This window comes from Pan troglodytes, chromosome 3 (assembly GCF_028858775.2).
Source record: "Pan troglodytes isolate AG18354 chromosome 3, NHGRI_mPanTro3-v2.0_pri, whole genome shotgun sequence".
NCBI lineage: Eukaryota > Metazoa > Chordata > Mammalia > Primates > Hominidae > Pan > Pan troglodytes.
Window position 1 is genome coordinate 65,608,067 of NC_072401.2, and position 13,331 is coordinate 65,621,397.

At 33.2% G+C, this 13,331-nt stretch overlaps 1 protein-coding gene across 7 annotated transcripts in view; it reads left to right on the top strand.

Annotated features, from left to right (window-relative positions):
• TECRL (trans-2,3-enoyl-CoA reductase like) overlaps positions 1–13,331 on the top strand; it is a 136,187-nt gene that overhangs the window by 75,083 nt on the left and 47,773 nt on the right. For 4 of the 7 annotated variants that reach the window (XM_016951639.3, XM_016951640.3, XM_016951638.2 and 1 more), the window contains exons 3-4: positions 8,251–8,295; positions 11,320–11,544. The exons of 1 other annotated variant lie outside the window; for it this stretch is intronic. In XM_016951639.3, the coding sequence (XP_016807128.1) occupies positions 8,251–8,295; positions 11,320–11,544 (270 nt within the window). The remainder of the gene's footprint in view (positions 1–8,250; positions 8,296–11,319; positions 11,545–13,331) is intronic. 2 more of the 7 variants (XM_054683063.2, XM_001165357.6) reach the window with 1 other exon arrangement.

Sequence of the window (13,331 nt, forward strand, 5' to 3'; positions counted from 1 at the left end):
TAATCATGTGGTTTTTGTCTTTGATTGTATTTATATGCTGGATTATGTCGATTGATTTGCATATGGGAGACTTTAACACCCCACTGTCAACATTAGACAGATCAATGAGACAGAAAATTAACAAGGATATCCAGGAATTGAATTCAGCTCTGCACCAAGCAGACCTAATAGACATCTACAGAACTCTCCACCCCAAATCAACAGAATATACATTCTTCTCAGCACCACACCACACCTATTCCAGAATTGACCACATAGTTGGATGTAAAGCACTCCTCAGCAAATGTAAAAGAACAGAAATTATAACAAACTGTCTCTCAGACCACAGTGCAATCAAACTAGAACTCAGGATTAAGAAACTCACTCAAAACTGCTCAAGTATATGGAAACTGAACAACCTGCTCCTCAATGACTACTGGGTACATAACAAAATGAAGGCAGAAATAAAGATGTTCTTTGAAACCAGTGAGAACAAAGACACAACATACCAGAATCTCTGGGACACATTTAAAGCAGTGTGTAGAGGGAAATTTATAGCACTAAATGCCCACAAGAGAAAGCGGGAAAGTTCTAAAATTGACACCCTAACATCACAATTGAAAGAGCTAGAGAAGCAAGAGCAAACACATTCAAAAGCTAGCAGAAGGCAAGAAATAACTAAGATTAGAGCAGAACTGAAGGAGATAGAGACACAAAAAACCCTTCAAAAAATCAATGTATCCAGGAGCTGTTTTTTTGAAAAGATCAACAAAATTGATAGACCACTAGCAAGACTAATAAAGAAGAGAGAAGATTCAAATAGATGCAATAAAAAATGATAAAGGGGATATCACCACCAATCCCACAGAAATACAAACTACCATTAGAGAATACTATAAACACCTCTACGCAAATAAACTAGAAAATCTAGAAGAAATGGATAAATTCCTGGACACATACACCCTCTTAAGACTAAACCAGGAAGAAGTTGAATCTCTGAATAGACCAATAACAGGCTCTGAAATTGAGGCAATAATTAACAGCTTACCAACCTAAAAAAGTCCAGGACCAGACGGATTCACAGCTGAATTCTACCAGAGGTACAAAGAGGAGCTGGTACCATTCCTTCCGAAACTATTCCAATCAATAGAAAAAGAGAGAATCCTCCCTAACTCATTTTATGAGGCCAGCGTCATCCTGATACCAAAGGCTGGCAGAGACACAACCACCAAAAAAAAAAGACCAATATCCATGATGAACATCGATGCAAAAATTCTCAATAAAATACTGGCAAACCGAATCCAGCAGCACATCAAAAGGCTTATCCACCATGATCAAGTGGGTTTCATCCCTGGGATGCAAGGCTGGTCCAACATATGCAAATCAAGAAAACAAATATTTTTGAAGCAGCATTTAATAAGAAAAAGACTCCTAATACTCTTTCTGACATACAATCATGTAAATTTATTATGAAATATAAATACTAGTTGAAGAAGAGGAAGAAAAGTTTTATATCATAGCAGGACAATGAAGGACTCTTTGGAGTGGAATTTGATGATTTAGAAGACAGATCATGAGTGCCCTAAAGCAGCAGTCCCCAACCTTTTTGGCACCAGAGGCCAGTTTCATGGAAGGCAATTTCTCCACACACGGGGGGTGGTAGGGAGTGGTTTCATGGTGATTCAAGCACATTACATTTATTTTGCACTTTACTTCTATCATTATGACATGGTAATATATAATGAAATAATTATGCAGCTCACCAAAATGTAGAATCAGTGGCAGCCCTGAACTTGTTTTCCTAAAACTAGACAGTGTCCTCTTGGGGTAATGGGAGATAGTGACCATTAGGCATTAGATTCTCATAAGGAGCATGCAACCTAGATTCCTCACATGCACAGTCCACAATAGGGTAGGTGCTGCTATGAGAATCTAATGCTGCCACTTATCTGACAAGGAGCCAGAGCTCAGATGGTAATGTGAGTAATGGGGAATGGCTGTAAACACCAATGAGGCTTTGCTCACATGCCCACCACTCACCATGTGCTGTGCAGCCAGGTTCCTAATAGGCCAGGGACCAGGACTGCTCTGTGGCCCAGGGGTTGGAGACCCCTGCCTTAAAGTATGTTGGAAAATCTGAGAAGGTATGAAGAGGTGGACAATCAGGTCTGATTACTATTTCTGCAAAGTAAAATTGGGAGGACAGTCACTGAGTTAAAGGGTCCTCTGGGAGACTAGCACAGCGGATAGTATCTAATGTAAATGGGGACATAGGTATGATGACCAATCTTGCTTCTTCCTTAGATGATGTTGGGTAATTCAGTGAGCACACTGGTTACAAATTTTAGCAAGTGAGCATAAATAAATAGTTTGGTTGCAATCTGTCTTCCTGTCCCACTTAATTCTTGCTTTGTGCTTCGTATCACAGGCAACCAGCTTGTTGTTTTATGCATCCTTCCTTCATCCTATTTTTTATTGTATAATTCAGAGACTTTGTGCAGCTTTAAAATTTTCCATTTCCAGAAGCATGTCTTTGTTTTCCTATAGAAACTTATTTCTGCAGTTGCTGATTATATTGTGTTAGTGCACTCTATCTTTGTAAAAGTAAACTCTTTAGCAGTTGCATTGTTTTTCAAGGTCAGCAAAATTATAGACATTGATTGGTGCTGGTTTCAGTGTTAAACACTTTTAGTTGTTGAGAATGAGAGCGGAAATAGTTTTCTCATTTTGCAGATAGATAAACACTATCATACATCTCATACTAAACCATTAAATGTCTCACTGGCATCCTTGGTTTCATTCTGGCTTGATCACTTAATTATGTAGGTAGCATTTACAAGACTGCAAAGAAATGGTTTACAGAGAATAAAATGGTCTATTTAATCCCAGTGAAGTATTGTACTAAATGAATCTTTTTTAACAAAATAAACCCAGCTAATTTAACAATATTAAATCAGCAGCCAATATCTTTAGCACATCAAGGAAGAATTTTGGGTAATATTTGATGTTTATTACTTAAGAAGAAAGACAAGAATTCATGTGCCTGCCCCTTTTCTTAGGTCTGTAGGCTTCCACTGTTTAGAAGGAGTATAACAATTCTAATAAAATAACATATTCAAAGTGACAATGCAATTTACACAGGACATTCTCTCATGCCATGACACTTCCTATTTAGCATTCCATTCCCCAACTAATACTTCCTATTCCTTAATTTTGTTTTGTGCATTCTTCCTAAATTTGCAGGATGGTTTAAAGTCAAAGAATACTTCCCATTTTGTACATTATGGTTGTATATATTTTTTGCATATGCACATACATTATTAGTAGTATTATAATCATATTGTATATAATCAAATTATAAGATATTCTGCTTTTTTGTATAGAATTATCCATATGCATGCCAGAATTTTGCTCAATATTGTTTTATTTATTTCATCATCTCATTGCTTTCTCTTGAAATCAACTTCTTTTTCTCAAATTGGTCCTTTAGATGTTAATCTAATGATGGAAAGACGTGTTCTATTGACAGTAAGACTTGTTAGTCTAATTAAACTTGCCCTTATTTTACATTTTCTTTCAATAGTGTTTTATTTAAAAGCTATTTGGCCAATATCTTATATTGCTCTTTAGAACTCGTCTATTAATTTAATTGCCATTCATTTGTTGGTAATATTTATGACATTTTTTGTTTTTTAATCTGTTTTTTAAAAATATTTTTCTATTATTGTTTCAAATGGTTTAGCAATTATATACTTACATCTGGTTTTCATTACATATGTATTCAGTATATAGATCTTGTCATCACATGTCTTTAATTATATATCAATATATGTGTATGTGTACATTTTATTTTATATATCTATACAGTTATTTACAGTAATTCTTTAATATTTATCTTGATATATTTTGCCAGTATTGGAAAACTCTCAGCCATCATATCATTCAATATATAGCTTTTTCACTTTTCTTTAACTTTTTTATTCTCACACTTCAGTTTCACATATATTAGAATGATGTACTTTTTCATTGCTCATCATGTATATATCCTACACCTTTCCCATTCCACATATTTATCTCTCTTTGCTTTAGTTGGGATATTTTCTTCCAACTTCCAGTTCACTATTTTTCTCTCTACCATTAAATGATATCTCATAAACCCACTTACTATACTTTGCAGTTCCAAAATGTCTGTGTTTCTTTCCATAGTTTCTAGATTTCCAAATAATTCTGTCTTGTATTTTATGTTTATATCAATCATAGTTATTCTTAATTGTGTATGAAAACTTTATCTGAATTGTTGGTGAATCTCTATAATACCTTTTTAATTTCCCCCTGGTTTTTCATCATGTCTTGTCTTCTAGCATTCTTCGTTCTATTTTATTGAGGCCTGGTATTATATATGAAAAAATTTAGAGATAATTATAGGGTCTGAATAAAGAAGCGATCTCCTTCCAGAGAAGATTTACATTTGCCTCTGCCAGCAGTAAGGCTGGACTTTGGAGGTTACAGATCACTTTAATTCAAACAGGGATGGAGATGACTCAAAATTGCGCTTAGTTTCCTTTAAGAATTGATTGATTTCTGATTCATCCTTATTTAAGGGTAACGACTGAAATTGTGGACTTTTACCAGGGCTTCTCTTTGTGCATAAAGTTTGATTTTTGTCCCATTAGGCTCATAGGTGTGTGAAAAGCCCTGCTCAGCTTCCTCGCCTCTTAGCTCCTTCTTCCAATATAAACAGATACCCTTAGGGGAATGTGGCTAAGGATAGTTGCTAGACTCAGCTTTCTCAGCTTCTCCTGTCTCCCAGATCTTGGTTCCCTAATTCTTTTTATTTTTCTTAACCACTCTGTGGAGATTTTGATAAAATATTTTCTCATACTTTTTCAGTTGTTCTCAGCAGGAGGGATGGATGAGATGGAATATGTAGTTTGTCATTGCAATTAATGGACTTTTTTTGCTTATTATTGTGGATGCCTGTGAACATGTTATATCATTTAATTTTGGTCCCTATTTCTTTTAATCTATCTTTCATATTTTCTGAATCCCTTTATCTTTCTGCTTTCTGAGTAGGTTCTTCAGGCTCATCCTTTCATTGACTAATTCTTCTGTTTGTTCTGCATGACTACACTATCATTCCATTACGTTTTAATCATAAGGTACAAAAGGTTTTATTTCAATAAATTTTATTTGATCTTTTCTCAAAAAATCCTGTAGGTTTTTGCAGTACCATGTTTTTCTAATATTTTTGATTCTTTATTTTAAATCTTCCAATCATCTTTAAGTGATTTAGGTGACTTTCTATGAGATTCCATATTTATGATGTTCTCTTGAGTTAATCTTATTATTTATCATGTCCCTGGACACTGTCTGATGGTGGATTAGTTTTCATATGATTTTTAAAACTTAAATTGTAAGTTTACCTACTTGAGGGTTTTAAGCTAGGTTACCTAAACTGAATGCATAGTCTTCCAGTGGGTTATTTTTTCTAGGGCCAGATGTCCCAGAAGTATTACAGCTTGAGACCACCATTAGCGGAACACTACTAAAGTTTCAATGAGAGTATTCCAAAAACCTGACAGTAATATTATAATACATACTTAAGCATCAAAACCTAATATGGCACCAGTGGCTGTTTACAAATTCTCAGGGGATATACATTTTCTATCTTTGAACAGGCAGAGATTGACATATTTTACCTGTACTGGAGGTGAATTTCTTTCTAGTTCTCTTTTAATTAAATATGTGCATCTGTGCGTAGGAATCAATACCAACACTAGTACTGGCCTTGGGCTTTATATAGATTCCCAATGGGCAAGAAAACCAAAGAAATTGTGTAAACCTCAAAACTTACTGAATTATTTCTCAGGTTCTTGATTATTTCCTATAATTGGGTTTTCCTTTTTTGTCTTGTGATCTCTATGCATAAAAGTTATATTTTATCTAAGAATAATAGTTACATGCAGTGTCTATATTGCCAGAAATAAAATATGTTCATCTTTAGGGTGTGGTATTTGTTTAGAATAGAACTGCCATTCTGATTGTATTGACTGCATGCTTCAAATTTAGTTAATAACGAATATAATTCTGTTTTTCTTGACAACTAGAATGTTTTCTCCCATTAATCACTTTATTTGGGGGGAGGATCAGCTATAGTCTAATATGAATTCAGTGATATTCACCTTTGTTATTTCTTTCTATGGGATAAAGTTTTGTGATTAATTAAACTTTTATTTGTGGTAGAGACAGTCTCATTATATTGCCCAGGCTAGTCTTGAACTCCAAGGGTCAAGTATTCTTCCTGTCTTGGCCTCCCAAAGTGTTGTGATTACAGGTGTGAACCACCACGCTCAGCTGATTAATTAAAGTTTAACATTAATGAACATCTTTTTTACTTGAGATATATTTTACTCCTATTATAATGTTAACACCACCCTACGGGCTATCAACATTTGAACTTTTGATCAATATGGAATTAAATTTCCACATGTGCAATGACCATATATATCCTGTCAATCATTAAGTATCCTTAAGAGGTCGCTAATGTTCAGTTCCAAACAGGAGTTTTGTAAGGTCTTAGAATTACAAAAGACAACATTCAATTCATTTTAGTGTTCATATTTCAGAAAATAAACTGGCAGGTTTTATTTCTGTAAATTTGTTAAGACTTCCAGACACTTCACAGTTCTTCTAACATTGTTGCATTCAATGCATAGTCAGGTGTTGCTAAGCAGCACATTATGACTTTATTATTTTAGGTAGCATATAAACATATTTTGGTTACTTTAAGCCATGATAGATGTTTCTCTGATTTTTTTCCTCATTTTTAGTTTCTCCTTTTTCTCTTTCCTCAATAGTACAGTAAAATAGTAAAGTAGAACCCTCAGTTTTCCCTTATAAAATAGAATAAGAGTTTTATGTATCATTCTGTGGACTTTCAACATTTATTGTACTATATTCAATCTTACAAATATTTATTATTTAAAAAGTACTAATAATTGAGTATATTAATTTGACTTTTAATATCACGGCTATATTTGGGGTATTTATTTATTATTATTGTAAATGCATTGAAAAGTTGTAATCAAAGCAATATAATTTTTAACCAAATAAAATTACTTGGCTATAGAAAGTCACGGAGCTAATTATCTCTAAGTAGCATCTCTCAGCTATGTTTTATGTTTTGATTTACTAGTTTTAGGAAAATAACATATTTTCTAGATAGTTAAATTTATGTCAGTGTATGCATTTACAATACCCACACGTAATAGACTTTAGAAGGTAAAACATACAATATATTCTTAAAATTACCCACATATATTTTTCATCCGAACTTCCTCTTTTCTTTCAACTAGTAATATATTACCTATTAATAGAGGCTCTGCCCATGGTTTCTCATTTCCATGAAGCACTCTCATCCCTTTCTAGTCCTGAGTCATCTCTGCTTTCTCCCATGAATGTATTGAAAAAAAAGAAGATAATTGTGGAAAATTCCTTTAAAAATACTCTTTTAAAAATTTATTATACGTGTGGTAAATTTGTTTAAAGTTTAATCTCAAAGTTAAGAAGTAAACTTTTAATGGAGACTTTAAAACGATGGTATAGAATTTATTTTAAGATAAAGTTGTATTCTGATAATTGTGAATCAACTCTTCATTATGGCAGTGTATAATAAAGATGACTTGATTTTTCTATAGAGACAGAATTATTTAGTGCTCTCTTTATTCCTAATGGTAGTACAAAGAGAAAATTTCAAGTGATGCTTCTGCTATGACCAATAAACTCATAATATTAAAAGTCAATGATACATATAATTCTGATAGACATCTTAGTATTTACTCTTGATAGAGAAAATAACCCAATTTCAGGTGCAAATATTAGATGAATTTGAAATGAGATTAAAGTTCCCAATTTTAAATAAAATATGTTCAAGCTTTTTATTGATGAAAAACTTACATAGACTGAAGTGCACAAGTCATAGCTCATACTACCTGATGCATGTCCAAAACCTGAACACACCTATATAACAAGTCCCAAAATCAAAAAGCAGAAACTTATCACTTTTAAAGCTTTCCTCATGCTTTCTCTCAGTCACTATCCGTCATTGCTGGTCAGTACCCTACAAAAGGTAACCACTATTTCTATTTCTGACACTAGATAACCCATTTTATTTACTTCCTAGATCTAAATTGTCTTCCCATGGAAACAGTTAGTTTTAAAAGCTATAGTTTCACTTTTTCTGACAATTAAATGTTATTTTTCATTGAATAGGTCCAAAGTGGTACCCTTCTCGAGTTGGTCTGCAGCTAGAATGTGGTAAGAAGCATTTTTCACTGATGTGTTTATTTAATTTATAATCCCTTTTCTATTTTCAAAAGCTGACATTCACTTATCACTTTGCAAATATACAAATATTAGTATTATTTAATTGATTCGCCCAACAAACTAGAGCTCCACTTTTATAAATGAATAATTTAGTCTCAAATAGGTATTTTTTACATATTCACTGTCTGTGAGTTTTAGAAGCAGATTCTGAAACTAAAATATTTTTGTTTGTGAAGCTTTAACTGGTCATCTGTGAAGCTTTAACTGGTCACCTTCTCATTCTACTGCCCCATAATATATTCTTAAGGTTAATGCTTAGCTTTTTCAATTTTTTCTTTTTCTTTTTGCTGTTATAAGCAGAATAAGTGACATAAGGAACAAAACTAATGAATTTGGAGAAGAAGCATTATGCCCACTATTAAACCTCAAATTTCTCAGATTTTTAAACCCTATGATCTCAAGAAATTTATCAATAAATGCACTTAAAAATGGCTCCTACCAATAATTACTGTTACTGACACTACATCAACTTTATTTTAAATTTGGAGTTTAAAATTTTAATGAAAGCTGTGGGTAGCATGTACTTTTTTTCAGGATAGAATGAAAAAGCCTTTAATAGTAAATCTATAGGAGGTACCTCTTAAGGAATTTCAATCTCCCAATTTTTCATAAATAATGAGTTGAATTTTTTTTCTATTGCTTTTCATAATATTTAGGTTGCCCTCTCTGAGGTATTACATGCACTTAAAGACAAATGATTATTTCTTTGCATCTCTCAAAACTGTTACGAGTGTTTTCATTGCTGTCTTAAACATTTAATCTTTCTCTGAGAACTGTATGTTCAAAACAAAGAAATATGCAAGATTTCTAGGAGCCACACTTTTTTTATTCTCTCAAATTTATTTTTGCTCAAATGTTCAAGACAAATTCCCACCTACCTAGAGTTTAAGAAGGACAAATTATTGTCTCATCTATTTTTGCCTTCATAGGGCCTAGCACATGTCAGCACATAAGTGCCTTTCAATACATGGATGTTGACATATATGAAATGAAATTGACTCTTACACAAAGAAGCCTCAAAGAATGTCACAGATAACATTGTCAAATGTAACTTCCATTTGAAGGACACTATAAGAGACTGATAAATTTCTGTTAGTTCAGTGTTCTGGTGAATATGACATATTCCTTTTCTCCAAAATTTATTTACCCAGTTGACTGTACCAGGATGAGGTGTGAGATGAGTAAAATATAGTTGTTGCAGTGTCCTTAAAAAGAAATGGAATGATGTATTTGAAAAAAAGTCAAGTGATTTAGTAAGATATGGTGCAAAGAAATCAAAATCCAAAGCTCATTTGGATTGATTCAGATTTCTACATTTGATTGACTCTCTCTTACTTACTTGCCTACATGTTCTTCTTTTATATGGCAGAACTAAAAAAATCACTTAAATCATTTTTAAAGTGTTAGCGTTTATATGTTTATAATGCATATGATGATTGGCACAGGCTAGTTGCTCCATCAATCTTAGTCATAACTATTAATATTAAGAAGAAAAAAAGACAATACCAAAACAAAGCAGGGTCTTAATATTTATACATTTGCTCCCAAAATATACTTGCTAGAATCGTTGATCTTATATGAATATTAGAGACTTCTATAGTTTCCTCACACAAAAGAAACCTTTAAAACACAAATAAAATAGAAGCATTGATTTTCATGGGTAAAATTTTAACCAGTTCTTTAGCTCTGTGTCTCTGCTGAGCTGTGCTATATTTAGCCGAACTTGGATAGGTTCATGAGTGCAGCTGCAGTGAGCTGCTGGGCTGTTAGGGAATGATTGGTCTACAATAACCACAACTTTCATGAAATTCCCTTTGTTCAATGTGGTCTCTCACCCCTCAGCAAAATAGTTTGGACTACTCACAAGCTGGGAGTAGAGGTATAAAAATGAGCAGAGGTACTAAAGAATTGTTGAAGCCCAGGTTTGGAAATAGCAAATGATCACTTGTCCTGCAAGTCACTAGTTAGCCCATATTCAAGGGGTGGGAATATGAGAACAGCTATCACTGAGAAGAATTACAAGGTCATACTGTATATGGTGTGCATATGGGGAAGAATTTCAGCAATTTTTACAATAAATCTGTCATATAATCTGGTAAGTAAAATATTTTGTATATTCCTACCTTTATTAATATGCTTTATAATGTCCTGGAAGGACTGGGAAAATTTCTAATGTTTAAAATGATTGGATTTCTACATAGAAAAAATAGATTTTTTTCCATCACTGTTTCCAAGCAATACATCAAAGCTCCATCCACATCCTTTATACGATAGTCTTGACAAACCACTAGGTTTGTTGTGTACCCCAGTTCCAGGCCCATACTTGGGAGGGAATATCCAAAGACCAGGTTGTGCTTGTGTTAATTTGGTCAGGAAATTCAGGGCCCTTAAGTGGCTGAAGCATGATCTAGAAAGATATGTCATGGGATCTAGTTAGGTATTTCCTGTCCTCTTGGCCCTATATATTCCTCTCCCTTTGATAAGGGACATAATCATGGAAAGCCAAGGACAATGGTCCCTTTTTCTTGGGTCTGAACGCTATGATTAATGATACATCTAGATTTTATCAAGTCATTTTTTCAAAATCTCATATTCATGGGATCACATTTTAAAAATAGAATGCCAGTGATCTGTTCTTTGAAGTTGGCAAGCATGATAGAAGGGTAGAAACTAACCCCTTTTCTAAGGGTGCTAATAGATGTATATTGGAAACATATTTTCAGCACACTTTCAAGTGATACAAAGCCAGCTGAATTTTTTGTCCTTATTAACATTTTCTTGTTCTTATACATACTTGTCTTAATACTACTGACAATTTTGATATCAAAGCCTTCACCTTGATCCATATTGCGAAAGTTTTGTATTGCTATGTAACAAATTTACACAAATTTAGCAGTATAAAAAAACTATCATTTATTAGATTGAAGCCAAATTATGGCTTGATTCTCTGCTTAGGATTGTATAAGACTGGAATCAGAGTGTTGACTGAACTGAATTCTCATGTGAAGACTCCTGACAAAAAGCCACTTCCATCTTCTTTTGTGTTATTGGAAGAGTTTGTGTTGGAAATGCTTGTTCCCTGGTGCTGCAAAGAAATAGCACTCGAACATAAATTTAATTCTCTCAGCAAGGCAATTATTACTTTCTGCAGAAAGGGTGCTCATCGCAGATGGAATAATGGTGAGAGCACCCTTTTGCATTTTATGTTTGTTTGTCTGTTTGTTTGGTCTTTGCAGTTGCATGAGAGAAGTTCCTGTGTTCTTGCTGGCTGTCACTTCCTAGAGGTGGCTGTCTTTTCTCAAAGGCCACCTGTATCCTTGACATTGACCTTCTCCATCTTCAAGCCAGCAATAGCACAGTGAATCTTCCCAATGCACTGGATCTCTGAATTCCTCTGTCTCTGATTTCTGCACACAGATTATAAAAACTCATGCAATAAATCAGGACTACCTAGATAATCTCATGTTTTAAAGCCATGCAATATAATTTAATCAACGGAGTAATAGCCTATATCATATGCAGAACCTCAGGGATTATACAGGTAGCAGAAATCCTGAGGATTATCTAAGAAATCTGACTACCACACATGTGTTCTTAGGTAAACACAGGACTACATTCACATTTTCAAAGCAATACCAAATTATATGTAATTATATATGTATATATATGTATGTATTTTACAAATAGTAATCAATTTACATGAAATTTCTAAAAGATAAGTATGAAATGGTTTTCAATAAAGTACCCAGAGAACCATATACATTAACATGACCACCTAAATTATCTGGCTGTTAAAAGTGGATTTATCAAATTTCTGCCTTCAAATGTAATATACAATAATTGTATATTTTTCATTTCCTTTTAAAAGACCTTTAATTATAAATGTAAGTAGATATCTTGGATTCTGAAAGATCATCTAATGGTAGATGCAAATTAACTTTTTTTATTTATTTCAAAAATAGAGACTGGAATGATGCCTTTTAATGATGTAGATAATATAAATCACAAATAACATATGTTAAGTATAACAATAATAATAACAACAATAATAGGATTATATTTGAGAGATTAATCCATTTTGGTATTTGAGCTCTAGTCTACTCATTTTTCTTCCTGCTTGGTATACATTTCTTTAAATAAAACAAAATATTTATCTCTTACCTTATTAAATAACATGTAAGTGTTTTTCAAATATTTTATTATAAATAATGCTTAAAAAGATTTTTTTTACATATCTTCCCATATACACATTCCAGACTTGTCTGATGGTTATTTTTAAGAATGGAGTCAATTATGTTTATTTTACCTCTATCTTATGAGTAGCTCCTTTCAGTAACCTTTGTTATATCTTTGTCTTACTATGTCTAAAGTCTGTAATACTGGAAACCTTAGTGTGTTTTCATTCCTTTCTTTCCATGCTGAATACACAAACAATCTCATGAAGCCCCACGGTTTTAAATGTTAATGACTTTCAAATATCTACACACACTTCTACCCTGCTGCCTATTTGTCAGTTCTTTCTTGAATGTCTAAGAGATACCACACACTTAAAATACCTTAAGGACTCTTAATTTTACCCTCAGATCTTGCTTTTTCTGTAGTCTTCTTCATGTCAGTTAATGACATTACAATGCATTTAAGTACTCGGGCCAAAAATCTAACTGTCTTTACCTCACTGAATCTTCTCCTTTCAATCAGTTGATCAAGAAGTTAAATCTAGGCTATGTTCCAAATATGTTTACAATTGATACATTTTAACATTCTCACCAGTACCACCTTAATCCCAACAAACATCAGCTCCAGCTGGATTAATTTTAAATGTCTCCTAAATAATCACCTCGCTTCCCTTCTTTCTATTTTTCACACAGCATCCAGAATATATTTTAAAAAGATAAATTATGCCATTCTCCTGGTGCTTTGGAGGGACCATTCATCTATCCACCACTAATTTATGCTCTTATAAAATC